The 14,748-nt window shown below is 43.2% G+C and overlaps 1 protein-coding gene across 11 annotated transcripts in view; it reads left to right on the top strand.

Annotated features, from left to right (window-relative positions):
- MTCL1 (microtubule crosslinking factor 1) overlaps nucleotides 1-14,748 on the top strand; it is a 115,108-nt gene that overhangs the window by 83,498 nt on the left and 16,862 nt on the right. For 10 of the 11 annotated variants that reach the window (XM_030011100.2, XM_030011104.2, XM_030011097.2 and 7 more), the window contains 2 exons: nucleotides 6,131-6,298; nucleotides 12,626-12,880. In XM_030011100.2, the coding sequence (XP_029866960.1) occupies nucleotides 6,131-6,298; nucleotides 12,626-12,880 (423 nt within the window). The remainder of the gene's footprint in view (nucleotides 1-6,130; nucleotides 6,299-12,625; nucleotides 12,881-14,748) is intronic. The other variant, XM_030011103.2, reaches the window with a different exon arrangement.

Raw genomic sequence — 14,748 nt, forward strand, 5'->3', positions numbered from 1 at the left:
AGCCCAGCCGGTAACAAAGCACCACGCAGCCGCTCGCTCACTCCCCCAACCAGCCACAGTGGGATGAGGAGAAAATATAAAGGCAGGTTGCTGGGTTGAGATAAGGACTGGGAGGGATCACTCACCACTGATGGTCACGGGCAAAAGACGGGCTCAACTGGGGGAAGAAACAAAATCAATTTCATTGACTACCAATCAAAACAAAACATGGACACTGAGAAGTAAAACCCAACCTTAGAACACCTTCCCCCCAGCCCTCCCTCCTTCCCGCCTCAACCCCACTCCCGGTTCTCTCCACCTCCTCCCCCCGGCGGCGCAGGGGAACAGGGGATGGGGGTTGGGGTCAGCTCGCCACACCTGGTCTCTGCCGCTCCTTCCTCCTCAGGGGGAGGAGGACTCCGCACTCGGCCCCTGCTCCACCGGGGGGTCCCTCCCACGGGAGACAGTCCTCCATGAACTTCTCCGGCATGGGTCCTTCCCACGGGCTGCAGTCCTCCAGTCACAGACTGCCCCATCGCGGGCTTTCCCATGGAGTCACGGCCACCTTCGGGGGCATCCCCCTGCTCCGGCGTGGGCTCCTCCCTGGGCTGCAGGTGGGCCTCCGCTCCCCCGCTCCCCTCCATGGGCTGGGGGGGACAGCCTGCCGTCTTGTCTCACCGCGGGCTGCAGGGGCATCCACCGCCTCAGGCGCCCCTCCTCCCCTCCTTCCTCCTCACTGACCTCGGTGTCTGCAGAGGTGTTCCTCTCACATCCCACTCCCCCCACTCACTGCAGGTTCCCCTTCCTAAATCTGTTCTCCCACGGGCGCTACCACTGCCTCTGATGGGCTCGGCCTGGGCCAGAGTCGGGTCCGACTCGGAGCCGGGGAAGCTTCGAGCAGCTTCTCACAGGAGCCACCCCTGCGGCCCCCTCCCCCACTACCAAAAAAACCCGCACCGCACAAATCCATAACACCTTCCAAACAGGAAAAAAGTGCTATTTCAACACTGCAAGAATGAGTGAGTTTGCTAAATATTTCTCATTTTAAGCACTATTACTTTTTTTGCCTGCTCACACTAGTGAATCTTCTCATAACCACTGTGTTTATCGACAGCCGTGTAAAAAGGATTTTCAGTGTTATGAGGCTTGTATTTGTCAATGGCAAGAAAGGATTGTGATTATTCTCTGGCATAGAAATAGGAAGCCCTAGTATAGGTTAATTCTGATGCTGTCATAGATTCAGGGCATCAGAAGTGTCTTCTGGAGGACCATGACAGATTAGTTGCCTGTACACCTCCCGCATCCTTGAGGCTCTGCCAGAGCCTTGATCTGCCTGCACACGCCTTAGTATCAGTTCGGCCTGAATTGTCCATCTCACTGTGGTGGATGGCTTGGGTCTGCAAACCTCCTGCGTGCAGGACCTTCACTGTGCTCACCAACCTCACAGACCCTGGTCCTTGCTCTACACGCATTACAGACTTTGACCCATAAACATCAGCTCCATTTAATTCACATTAACTAAACAAAAACAGAGCAAGAAAACACTTCGCCTGTGTTGTCCCAGCTTTAAAAGCTCTGAGAGTATCAGCAGACCCAGAGCACATCCTTCCTGAAGGGGTGGATCTCAGCAGTGCTCACCTCCCAGTATACCACTGACTAGTCAGGCTGCACTGGGAAACACCCAGGGTTTTCAGGGTCTTCTGCAGGTTCCTCAAGCCTGCAGCTGGATAAAAGCACTGTTTGTATGGGGAGTTTGCGGTGAGTGGTGAAGCTGGAACTCTCCAAGGTTTGCACCTGCCCAGGAGAGCCCTAAGTTGCTGGTTCTGCCTGGCAAGCTCCAAGATGAAATGCATCAGCACTTGTTTCACATTAAGAAGGAAATTTTGCAATAGTCTAGGAGTGGCTGAGATAACTAGGTCAGAAAAAAGAAAGGGCTTATGGTAACTTGGAGTAACCTGTATTTATCTTTAACATTTAATGTTAATATTTAATGGCTTGTATTTTCAGCCTGCACTCTTGCTGCTGACTTTCTCACCCTGCCTGGAAAGTGGAATTGTTTTGAGAAAAATGATAAACCTGAGGCTTTAATTTTAACAAGTAGCCTTTAATTTTATATTACTATGATTTGAGGTACTCGACTTGGTGGAAAGTACACATCTCACTTGTCTGGGATTTTTATGTGCCCAGTGTGTGGATGAATGAAGGCACAGCAGAGGGGAGAGGGGAGAAAAAACATTAGTTGATGAGAGGCAGAGTAGATGGGGACTCTGGGAAGGGCCAATTCATCTTTCTCTTCATGGCGTTGTCCCTTGGCTGGTAGCCAAGAAAGGGTCAGGCAAGGAACTGACAAGGCTTAAGAGCCAAGCGTGAAGTCTAGTCATAGGCAGGAGATAAGCAGGCAAGTCAGGCTGGCAGCATAGTAGAGGAGGGCTTGCTGTAAGTCAGCATTTCTATGTGTGTAGTAAGAGATCAGGGTGAACAGCCTGTGGAAAAAGGAAGAGCTTTGGTTCAGTTGAGTAGAAAGGGTGAGATGCCTGTTGGATGGTGTAAGATTAGGGGAGTAAGAAGAAAGGAGTTTACACACCTGTGGTCCAATAGAAAAAACATTAAAAACCAATACAGTCAATGGTGTTGCTGGGTGGGAGTCAAGAAAATCCCCAGTTAGTTGGTTTTTGCTCATACAATATTTGTTTTCAAACCTTACCTAAGTGAAAAGCCCAAAGGAATAGTGATTAAGACCTAAATATACTAAAATGATTTGCACCAAGATCCTGCTTCACTTTTGCCTAGATCTGTGATTAGACAGAGAAAATGCATAGTTCTCGTTCAGTGTTTAGGCTCCTGACCGTGTGTTTTAATTGACTGCTCTACTAACCTGCTTGTAATACCAGACTGTGACTAAATTCTTAAGTAAAATTCTCAGAGAAAAAAGAATTGTGATTAAAAGCAGAACCAAGCTTCAAACAACTGCTCTGCTCCCAAACTTTTCTAGAGCTGGAGGCTCCCATCTCTGGGGTTGACTCCAAAGTCATGGAATTAAGTAGAGTTTTACTACATTAAATTTTTACTTACTGTCAGCTGTTGTTTCCTTTACCTATAAATCCTGAGCTTTGGATGCAACAAGACTTTAAACTGCTTTTGTAATTCTCTTAGATCTCTTAGTTGTGAATCCGTCAGATTCCTCCATGCTCTAAATTTCAGTAACTGGTAAGGTACTAAAGAGCCAGCTCCTTGCATGGGAGACTGTCCAGGGAATAACAGCCATGCCCCATTTCTTCTGCCTGTACAACATCCCTGGGAGGAAGGAGAAGACCATAACAATCCTTGTTATGTATCTATGGGACTTATTCTTACGCAGAAGTTGTTTGGTAGTTTCACCAACAGAAATCTAAAACATGTCTGGATGTAAATGTTGTATTTCAGAGCACATTGTCTCAAAAGTACTTTGTCTGTTCTCCAAAAACATTCCAGTTTGGCAAAACAGAAAAAATAATCACACAGACCTCTCCAACTTCAGACTGTAAATACAAAGTCTTGCAAAAGAGACTTCACTGCAGGAATTGAAAGTATGTAAACAAAATTGGATTTATATTGGCAAGTTAATTAAAATCCCATCAAGCCCAGGGGGCACCTGGGGTACTTGTCTCATAACAGCAACATCGATGTAAGACATGCCCTCATCCCAGTAGGCTACAAACCTGTGATGAGGCTCTTTTGACTCCTCACTGTACTAGTCCATCACTTCTTTCTTTGCAAACCTAGTTTTACAGGACCGAAGCTATCAAATGTATGCACAGGAAGGAGGGATGTAGCTTGCTTTAGTGTTATTTGGGTTTATTTTTTCTTCTGCCTCATTTCCCTCGTGGAGCCTTTAGAGTACTTTGCCAGATAAAGGTTTATGCAGCGTACCAGAAAACACAGAACGTGGCTCTTGGATGAAAGCACTTTATAGACATTTGGGGTCAGGGTTTTCAAAGAGGATGAGGCCAGATTTTGATGCAGTCAATACCCAGCAGCTCCTGTTGTGACACTAAGGACAAATCTTCAAAAGAGCTCTTATTCTGATTACTACACAAGGGGCTTGAGATGTTTGGAGAATTTAGCCTTAATTGGATATCAGAACAAAAATTCATGGTGGAAACATAAAATCTCATTACATATTGAAAAGTAGGTGATCTTATATGCATGATGGAGACTGCTGCTGTATAGTAGGAAACTGCTAATTGGCATTGAATGTTAATGGAATTAATTCTGCTTCTGTGGGTGCGTTTCTTATAAAACCCCATGTTGTACACCATCACATTTCATTAGCCCAGACAGATTATAGGTCAGTCAGTGAGCACCTGCAGACATTTCCCTGCATCTAGCATATTTTTGCTGATGAATCAAATGACTTGGAAAAAGTAGACCACATTTGTTTGTTTTTTAAAGAAAAAAGGCACCGTAGTATGTCTGATTAGTGATTACAAAAGTGGGTGAGGTGGGTTCAGTGATGCCAAAAATCTGATGAGTGTTTGAAATCAGCTTAGCTGTCTGCTTAAAATTTTCTCTGTATTGCCACTGAAAAAAAACACATGAAAATTATTTAGATTTTTTCATACATCTGTTTACTTGACTTGTCTACAAAGAAGTCCTTGTATAGGTATTTCATGAAATACCACATAAGAGGAATTGCAGGAAGCTTCCACTTGGGAAAATAAATAAAAAATAAAATCAATTAGACTATCATGCAAGAATCAAGACAGCTAATTTTGGTTAGGCCTTCCCAAGGAAGCCAACGCATTTATGAGAACCAGGTGATTAAATGCTGAATTTGTTGAGTAAGCTTTCCCATTTTTCTGCTCATGCTGTGTCTGCTAATCAAGTATAATTTTCTTGAAAGTCTTTTCTATTCAGAATAACTTGTGAAATACAGTCTCTGGCTACTTCCTGATCTTTGAGAGGCTCATTGGGAATATTTTATTTAAATTTTGGATAAATAAATCATGTTACACATTTCTGTTTTCTAATTCAATGACTGTAAAAAACAGTGGGATACCTTTCATTTTACTGATACAGAATAAATCTTTAAAAAAATGTTTTACAATATTTAACATAAAAATGACATGTTTTGCAAGTCTCCAGATGTGCAGAAAGTGCAGAAAGTAAATGCCAAAATGAAGAAAAAAAATATTAGGTATTTGAATAAGTATACATGCTGTCTTTCAGTACATGCCAAGACCAGATGTCAGCTCTGGGCTAGACTTTCAGTTTAACTCCATTCTTGGCTCCTGGCTAGCATAAGAGCACAGACGTTTTCAGTATGACCCCGACATTCTCAACAAGACATGGATGGGGATTTGCTCTTTGATCCCATCTTCAAGAGGGAAAGTGGTCTACCTGGCATTCATGCCTTTGGTACCAAACAAGGTGCTGCTGCAAAGCTAATCTGTGTGCAGCTGCCTGGGACTGAGCAGAAATGTGAAGTACAGACTAGTGAAACACCTTAGCAGAGATACTCAGCTCAAAACCTCACTTTTTTTTTCCAAAGTAATTTTATCTGATAATACAAAAGCATTGAAAAGTAATCCCTTTTCTTTATATGTAGTTTACAAATATTTGAGGTTTGATGCTGAGCAGTGAATGTATGTATGAGACAGCCAGCTACCCAACAAACCTCAGGAATGATACTCTAGCTTTGGTTTTCAATATTAAAAAAGAAGTTATTACAGATGTCCTCAATCCAGAAAGATGCTTAGTGCCTTTTTCAGGGTGACTGAAGTATCTTTGGCTTTCATGGGTGCTTCAGGAGTAGGGCTAACAATAAGTAGAATCATAGAATTGCAGAATCATAGAATCATTTAGGTTGGAAAAGACCCTTAAGATCATTGAGTCCAACAGTAAACCTAACACTGCCAAGTCCACCACTAAACCATGTCCCTAAGCGCCATGTCTACACATCTTTTAAATACCTCCAGGCATAGTGATTCAACCACTTCCCTGGGCAGCCTGTATACAGAGAAGGCATTGCTATTGTTAGTTTTCTCATGCAAAAGTTAGAGCAGGCACTTTGTTTTCCATGCAGTGGACATGCAGGCATTTTTTCTCCTAAAAATGAAACTGGAGGCTAAAGCCATCCAATGACAGCATGTCATTTGCTTTGTTGTGTCAGGCAAGTGAAAATCGGAAGCTCCTGAACGCTCTGAAGGGTTTGCTGGATGACTTCCGCACGGAGCTGCGGGATGAGGAACGTGAGCGCCAGGGGCTGCAGCAGCAGTACGCCCTGCACAAAGCAGCCTGGGAGGTGGAAATGACTGAACTGAAGTGTCACCTTGAACAGGTAACATCCCCTGCTTCCAACACTGGTAAAGAATGGCTGAGGTGCTTAATGAAATGGGAAATCTGTGACAGCCAGGAAAGGGACTATATTTATTAATTTTACCCTTGTGCCTGAAAGCCCCCCTGAAGCCTGAGCAAAGCTTTGCCTTTGATTTGCCTCTTGGATTCCAGTTGTCCCAGTACAAGTGCTCGTGTAGTAGGTACTCTGTAACGCAGACGAGGACAAAGGAACTGAACCTCTTCTTGCTGTATTTTCTTAGAAGAGTTGGCTGGTAATGTATCAGCTGCAGTAATGAGACATGCAGGTGTCTGTATTTATTGGCATTTATAGGAGAGAAAAATGTCTTGATGTTGGCATGCTCACAATTAGCTCGTCTCTGTGCCTTGGCACATAACAACTGTGCTATTTGATGCATAGGAGAGAAAAGAGTGATTTAATAATACTGAAGTGATAGATCAATATGTTAATATTAAACCAGCTATTCAAAGCTACTGGTTAGTGATGGCTGGTACCCCACTGAAGAGAGAGCTCTAGCTACCTGCCATGGGATACTGTTAGAAGTATGTATATAAAATCTGGTGCCAGGTGCTTCAGTGTCATGTATGGCTGTTCACAGAAGAGGTACTGTTTCTGAAGCAATATGAAAACAAATCGGCAAAAAACCCACAAGGATTCATTTCCAAAGCTGATGGCATGAAAGCTCTAATTTTCCGCATTGAAGAGGGGAGTAGTGGGAGAATTAGTACGTTCAGGTCTTAAGAAAAGGATTTGTAATTGTAGAGCTTCTCTGTAGAAGACAAATATAATAAAAATACTCACTGCCGGGAGGGTGGTACATTTAGTAGGATTTACTGAACATCGGAGACTCACTCTGATGCGCAGAACTGAGATGTGAGTGCTGCTTTTCCTGCCCAGATACTGTAGGCTGTTTTCCCAGAATGAAGGAAGAAGCTTTCATTTTAGCAGTTTTCTCTCAACAGATTCAGATTCTCAGTTCAGCTTCTTCTTAGTGCACACACATTTCCAGACAACCGATCACTTGAAAAAGGAAAGAAAATCAGTTCCCATTTTTGCTCCTCCCAAAATAAAACCTCAGTGAACATATTTACCTTAAACTCGAGATGGCAACAAAGAACAAAACTTAAAGAAAGTTAGTCTGACAACAAACTGCCAATTTAGAGCTTGCATGCTTTGCTTTTGTGTGGGCGATAAACTCCCAGGCTGCCGCTTTGGCTGCTGTTTGGCATCAGGACGGTGCTGCCACTCCTGTGCAGGGAGAAGAAAGATTTGCCCCCTTCCTTCTAGGGCAAATCTTATCAGGTTCTTTCCTGCCTCCATTGCTCCACTGGTAATAATGTATAACATATAGTAACTACTGATCCATGAGTGTTACTTTTAACATTTTTTCAAGCAAATGAAAAGAATGAAACTGGTCAATATTTAAGATGTAAAACCGTCTTCCTTAGCCAATTCCCCACAACATTTCTATTTCACACTAAAAACAGGTCCCTAATGCAGTAGCAAAAAGATAGAACATCAATCATTAGAATGTCAATTAGGATAGGGCAAACAATTTAAGTGTCCCACTGAGGTCTGGTGTGTGTGCTCACAATTACAAGGAGGCAATTAAAAAATTAATATAAAAATAATAATATAGTAAACCTGAAATAGAAATAATATAATCATAAATTTAACTCAAACTAATATTAAAGATTCAAAATATGGGGTGTTTTAACTATAGGTTCAATTTCAGGATCAAAATGGGAGGAGCTAGTGAACAATGTGTAAAATGCCAGCATTACATATAGTCATGTTAACATCCGCTGCTATTCTGTGACCAACATGTGGCATAACAACAGCTTTAACGAAATAGCCAAGTCTGTCAGGTTGGTATGGGTACGAGGACCTCATGATGTCATTTTGTTGTTTTGACTCGTAGTGATGAAGCAGTGGGCTGAACAGCGCTCCCACTGTAGGTTTCATATAGAGAGCTGCCAACCCCCTGACAAGCCCACAGATAATCAAGGCCATTCTAGTCTCCACTGTTGTCTTCACTGCTGCTGTTTTCCACTTTTTTTGTGAAGCAGTAGGTCAATTAACAAGAGCATTTTCCTCAAGCGAGTCAACTCCTAATTAATAGTTACTGACAGTGGTTTTGCATTTTCATACTTCAACTCTCTGTATAGGAAAGAAAGAAAAAAAGGAAAGAAAAGTCTTTTGATGCAAAAGCACTGCATATCAGAGGTGACAATGTACTATTGCCTGTTGCTTTGGATTTTTAGTACTGCATATATCATTAAAAGTAAAAGTCTTGGCTGTGTCATGGTTCAACCCCAGCCAGCAACTAAGCACCACACAGCCGCTCACTCACTTCCCCCCTGCCCAGTGGGATGGGGGAGAGAATCGGGGAACAAAAAAGTAAAACTTGTGGGTTGAGATAAGAACAGTTTAACAGGACAGAAAGGAAGAAAATAATACTTGTAATAATAAAATGACAATAATAATAATAAAAGTCTTGGAATACACAAAACAACTGATGCACAATGCAATTTCTCACCACTCACTGACCAATGCCCAGGCAGTTCCCAAGCAGCAATCCACCCCTCCCCGGCCAACTGCCCTCTGTTTATATACTGGGCATGACGTCACATGGTATGGAATATTCCTTTGGCCAGTTTGGGTTAGCTGCCCTGGCTGTGTCCCCTCCCAGCTTCTTGTGCCCCTCCAGCCTTTTTGCTGGCTGGACAGGAGAAGCTGAAAAATCCTTGACTTAGTCTAAACACTACTTAGCAACAACTGAAAACATCAGTGTGTTATCAACATTCTTCTCATACTGAATCCAAAACATAACAGTATACCAGCTACTAGGAAGAAAATTAACTCTATCCCAGCCAAAATTAGTACAGCTGTCAGAAATGCATGTATATCTTATTTGGCAGAAGGATCCTTAGGCATTGTTTTTAAGATAAAATTGTGATAATGCTGAGCCATTAAGGAGTCCCAGTAATTCTCAGCTTCCAGCTGGGCAAGTGAAAAATCCCACTATTCCAGGAACTGGGAACTGAGAAAAGTTTGGAAGAAGGAGGGAGTTAGTATGAGGGGCCAAACCCTGTGTATCCTTTGAGAACTTGCATGTAAGGACACAGACCCTCACTAGGACTTTGACAAATGATCCAGCTTCAGGATGCCTGGAGGGAATATAAGCTGTGGTGCACATGGAGAGGCATCTGGCCACCCTTAAGAGTTAGCAGATTTGGGAAAGTCACACCTAGACTTTCATGCTAAGGAGCCACCTATGGACCTTTCCTCCATGATTGGAGCTGTTTTGTCAAAACAGAGGCAGAAGGACTCTCTCCTTGCCAGGAGCATTGTTCTGCTTTCCATAGGCACCAAGAACTGTCTTCTGAATCTGAAGACACTGCCTCTGACTGGAGAAGGTTTTAGGTCCCAAATCACTGAACACCAGGTAATTATTCTGAAGGTGTATCACTGTATACTTGCCTTGGTTTTGAACTCATCTTTGTACTTAGAGACTTCCTGTATTCTTCTCAAATGGGGTAAGAGCCAGGGCTCTGGCCTGGGTGAGCCCATGATCCAGCATGGGATGACTTACTGTATTTTGGCAGCTTGGGCATGGCACTCTAACGGCAGCCATACATTCTTGGGATATCGCTCCTCTGGAGCATGTTCTTACTCTCCACTGCCTCTCTCAGCTTCCTTGCTCTTTGCAGGCACCACTGCCTGTCTTGTTTGCTAACTGAAAGGCTGAGAATTTGCCCCGTGGTGGTGAAGAACTCAGTGGTGTAAGGGGAGAAAGAGAAGAAAGAGTCTTGTTGAGGTTCAACATTTTGCTATTTTTTTGAGATTCAAAAAAATGGAAGAAGGAATTTGCTTTATAGGATAATCATATAAACTGTATATATTGCAACTGAGCATTTGTTTGCTTTATAGGTTGCTTTTAGCATTTTCATGCTTCATACCAGCTAAAGAATTTATCGCAGGCATTGGTGTGTCTTCACAACTTAGCATGCTAGCCATAGCTACTGCTGCATGTGGCATTATTCCCCAGGAGGCAGCAGAGTTGTAAGAGTCTGTACTCCAGCCTCGCTGGATTTATCCCAGACACTCCAGCAACCTCCCCTAAGAGCTCCTATTGCAAGATGAGAAGTCTGTGGTGGCATCAAAGGTCCTTGAAAGATGACTTACATATATCACAAAGAATAAGTCCTAAATAGCCATCTGTCAGGCTTAGGTGTAAGGAAACTGTGCAGAGTTTACTTCATTCGTCCCTTATTATTTTGACTGATCTCAGCTCTGCAGTGATACTCCTGAAATTCATTATTATTTAGTGTCACAGCTACTTAGTAAACCCAGCAGGAACTTGCAAGAGCGATCCGGGGTGGGAGGCACAGAACAGTAAAATTAAAGCAAACAAACCTAAAAGAATAGGTGCAAACATTGCTGACCCTGGATGCAGCACCAACTTTGACTCCTGCAACACCATGAAATGGAGCTGGGGACTTGTGGATGGACAGAGGAAGGATGTAGCAAAGGGCAAGAGGCCATCTCCTGAAGTTAGCAGTGAGTTTGGAAACTAGCAGTGATATTTTTATATATTGCAGAACTAACATGTGGGCAGTCAACATGGTGGGTTAGTGGGCAGGAAGGCAGCAAAGCTTTCCGGCTTCTTGAGGAGCCACGCTGCCCAGAATGGTGTCTCCCATCATGGATCTGCAGCACAAAGGTGTCTGTCCTGGGATGTTCTGCATTTCTGCCCCACGGCACCTCCGGTCCGCCACCAAGCTATGCAGTTGTGTGCAGGACAGCCTCTCAGACATCATTGCAGGTCCCACAAATTTGCACTGCACAAATAGGATAAGTGTGAGAAAGATAGTGTCATGTGGACTTTGTTAAAACAGGGTGCTGCTTTTTTATAATTGTTTTTTTTGGTTGGTTGGTCGGTTGTTTGGTCATTTGAAACAACTGGACTTTGGATATTAGTGGTAGAGGACGCAGGTGTTTTAAGATTTCCCTGTCAATACAAGTGGCTGTAACAGGATGTTCTTTGCAGCTCAGTACAATTTTAAATGACTCAAGCAATGACCTCTCGGCCATTTATTTGGAGAGGCTGTTCCAGAGACTAGTAAGCTTTACTCCTGAATCCAGTCTGAACTTCCCTTTGCTTAGAAAGTTTGGGCTTGTTTTCCACAAAGGGCAAGGTGAGGGTGTCCTCCTCTCTTGCTAAAGGAGCATGTTTCCCAGCAGACCTGCTGTCTCTCCTCTTTGAGGACAACTTTAACTTAACAGAAGTAGAAATGAGTTTTCGCTGCTTTTCACTTCAGTTCACCTGCAGAGCCAGGGGACGGAGATGTATCCCATTCTGAGTCACTCACACATCTACTGAGTTGTCAACAAAAGGTCAGGCTTCAGGAATAAATTCTTTGCTCGCTTGAACTTACATAAAACCATTGAGCACTTTTTTCACTCTGACAACATTCCAGCAGTGGCCCAGGTTGGGCCATCCCTGCTCTTGGAGGTTTGTCAGGATCCAGCTGAACAAAGTCCTGCACAACCGATCTGATCTCAGAGCCAACCCTGCTGGAAACAGGGGGTTGGACTAGAGACCTCCTGACACCCCATGGAGCCTGCATTTTCCTATGAATCTATTACCTTGGGCCAGCTCTTCTGATCTGATTGAGCTGATGCCTGAGCATGAAGTGAAGAAGGATGGAGGGAAGGCAGCATCAGCTAACTGCCCTAGAAATCAGTTCAGACACCAGAATCTGCAGAGATGGGGGGATGATCTTGGTACATCTCCTTCTGCTGCTAACACCCTCCTTTGTTGGAAGGTGTGAGGCGCTGTACAATAAGACCATTGCTGAGGGTTGTTCTGGGAAAAGTCTCTTCAGAAGATGAATGCACTCTCTCTAGGTTTTGGGTGCACTGAGTGAGAGCACAAAAGCAGAGCAGTGGCTGAGGACGTTGTCCTGGCGATTGTCCCACAGATGATGATGAGGTTGGAGTTTATCTCCATGTTTCCTTCATTGCTGGTACCCACACTCCCATCAGAAAGATCATAACTGATGCCTTAATAGCAGGAAATGATAGATCTTGAGAAATTGTTCACTATGGTTTGCACTGTCTTGATTTTAAAACTTTGTTCAAGTTGAACATATTTGATCATTTATTGAGATCCTAATATCTAAGAATTGCCATAATTTTGCCATTACCTTTGTGGACTTAGGTCTTTAACTCAAATTCATTGTCAGACACAGGCTTTTACCACAGAAAATTGAATGTCCTAGTAATGTTTCACTTTAATGCCAGCTGGAAGGGAAGAGTGAGAACACTTCAGGTGAAACAGGCCTCACTCCTGATGCAAAGGGAGCTTTTAAAAGGGAAAGAGAGGAGCACAAGAAGCTTCTGGCTGAGAGTCATGGTGTGGTGATGGACCTCCGCTGGCAAATCCAGCACAGTGAGAAGAACTGGAACCGGGAAAAGGTGGAGCTCCTGGACAGGCTTGATAGAGACCGGCAAGAATGGGAGCGTCAAAAGAAGGAGCTGCTCAGGCGGATAGAGCAGGTAAGGAGTCAAGTTGGGGTGAGCAATGGCTGGCTGCAAGCGTGAGGCATTGCACCATTACTACACTCAGGTCAAGGTCAAGAGACTGCATTAAGAAGCAGCACAGGAACAATTTTGGTTCCTTAGCTACATCAGTGTTTCTTGTGCTACAAAACAATTTACACACACAAGGGAGTAAAAGGAAAATGCTCATAATCCCTATAAAAGACCACTTATGAGAAATCAACTCCAGGTTAAAGGCCATTTCCTGCCTCATTTCAATTACCCAGGACAGGCATGGTCACATCGATTCACTCTGAAAGCTTTTGTGCATCTCTTCATGCTAAAACACTCAATCCCACATGCAGGGTTATTCAAGGTTTGATATACAGCTTCCTGCCAAAAAAGTCTGTTCGTCTGTGAATTAGCCACCAAAGATGCAGCTGCTGCGACTGTTCAGTCTCAATTGAATTCTTTTTTTCTAGGAAAAGAACCCAGGGGTTAACACAAAGAGCCCTGAATGTTAACAAATAAACAGCTATCAATACTAAATATTCAGAAGATATTTCTGAGCTTGGTCACATGAATTTTGTGCACACCTCTGCTATCATTTGCAAATCTGATAACTGCATACCTGTCCCCTTGTTTTTCGTGCCTATCCATACTTTCATCTGCTTGGTATTAGAGACAAATTATACCTAATGAATTTATTATCTGGTTGGAAGCCACACAAAAAATAAAAAGTTTAATGAGGGAAAGTTAATACACCATTTCTGACTGAACATTGTTCAGCTCTGAGTCATGCATTCCAGGAAAAGTAAGAAAAACAACTGAAATTGTGGGTCCTCAATTAACTGAATACTTTCTGTCCTTAGGACATCAGAAATGAAACAGCACCAGATTTGTGCATGCTCTCTAGGGAGCACTATGCTTGAATGAAGCACAAAGTAGCTTCACAAGTTAAGTTGATGAAAGTCTAGTGTAACTTCATGATGAGTTTTAGAAAAGGGTTCGTTATCTGTGTCTTACATTCCCATGCCTGGGCTGAAAGAAGAAGCTGAAGAAAAAACACCAGGCTGTAAATATTATGAGTGCAAGACTAAACCTCAGTTTAAGCTATGGCTGTTAAACCCACAGAGAGGCACTTAGGAAAATCTGTACTCTATGGATATTTCTAAAATCACTGCTAAAAGTGTAGGTCTGAGTGGGCAGTGACCAATATGAAGGTTTTACAGACAAAGAAAGGTGATTTTTTTAGCTTCTAAATTTAGAAATGTCAATAGATGATATTCTGGATTTTTTAATCTCCCATTTATCTGAGGGGTTTTGTGTATACTTCATGCAGCTTGTTGAGCTCGCCCTTATAATGCAGCCCAATAGTACATCTCCTAAGATAAAACAACCAACACCTATGAGCTAGGAAGGCTTGTAGCAGAGCTCTTCATCCAAATTACCTGGTTTCCAGGTTCAGTGGCAGAAGGTGCCGAGTTCTCCATGGCTTGACTGGGCTGGTTTCTAACTGTTGAGTTTCAGTGGCCAAACTGCCTCCTGTGCATTCTTCATGCACAATAGGAATTAAATAACCCTCAGAAAATTTCCCAGTGTACTAAGGATGTGGACACAAACTTTTCTTCAGATAGTCACTGGTACCCCTTCGGATGTTTGTGCTGCTGTCCCTATCAACTATTTTTTAATATTATCTCTTCAGTGTATCCTCAATAGCTTGAGGGACTTAACCTGGTTAAAGACTGCATTTTCTCTTCCCTGAGAATGGGGCACATTGAAGGAAGCAACAGAGAAATCCCTGTTAATGTTACCTAGCCTTTAATTTTCTTTAAACCTGACGTAACCTCTCAGTGTCATCTTGGGAGAGCCTACAAAATAGCTCT

The sequence above is a fragment of the Aquila chrysaetos genome, chromosome 4 (assembly GCF_900496995.4).
Source record: "Aquila chrysaetos chrysaetos chromosome 4, bAquChr1.4, whole genome shotgun sequence".
NCBI classification, from domain to species: Eukaryota; Metazoa; Chordata; class Aves; order Accipitriformes; family Accipitridae; genus Aquila; species Aquila chrysaetos.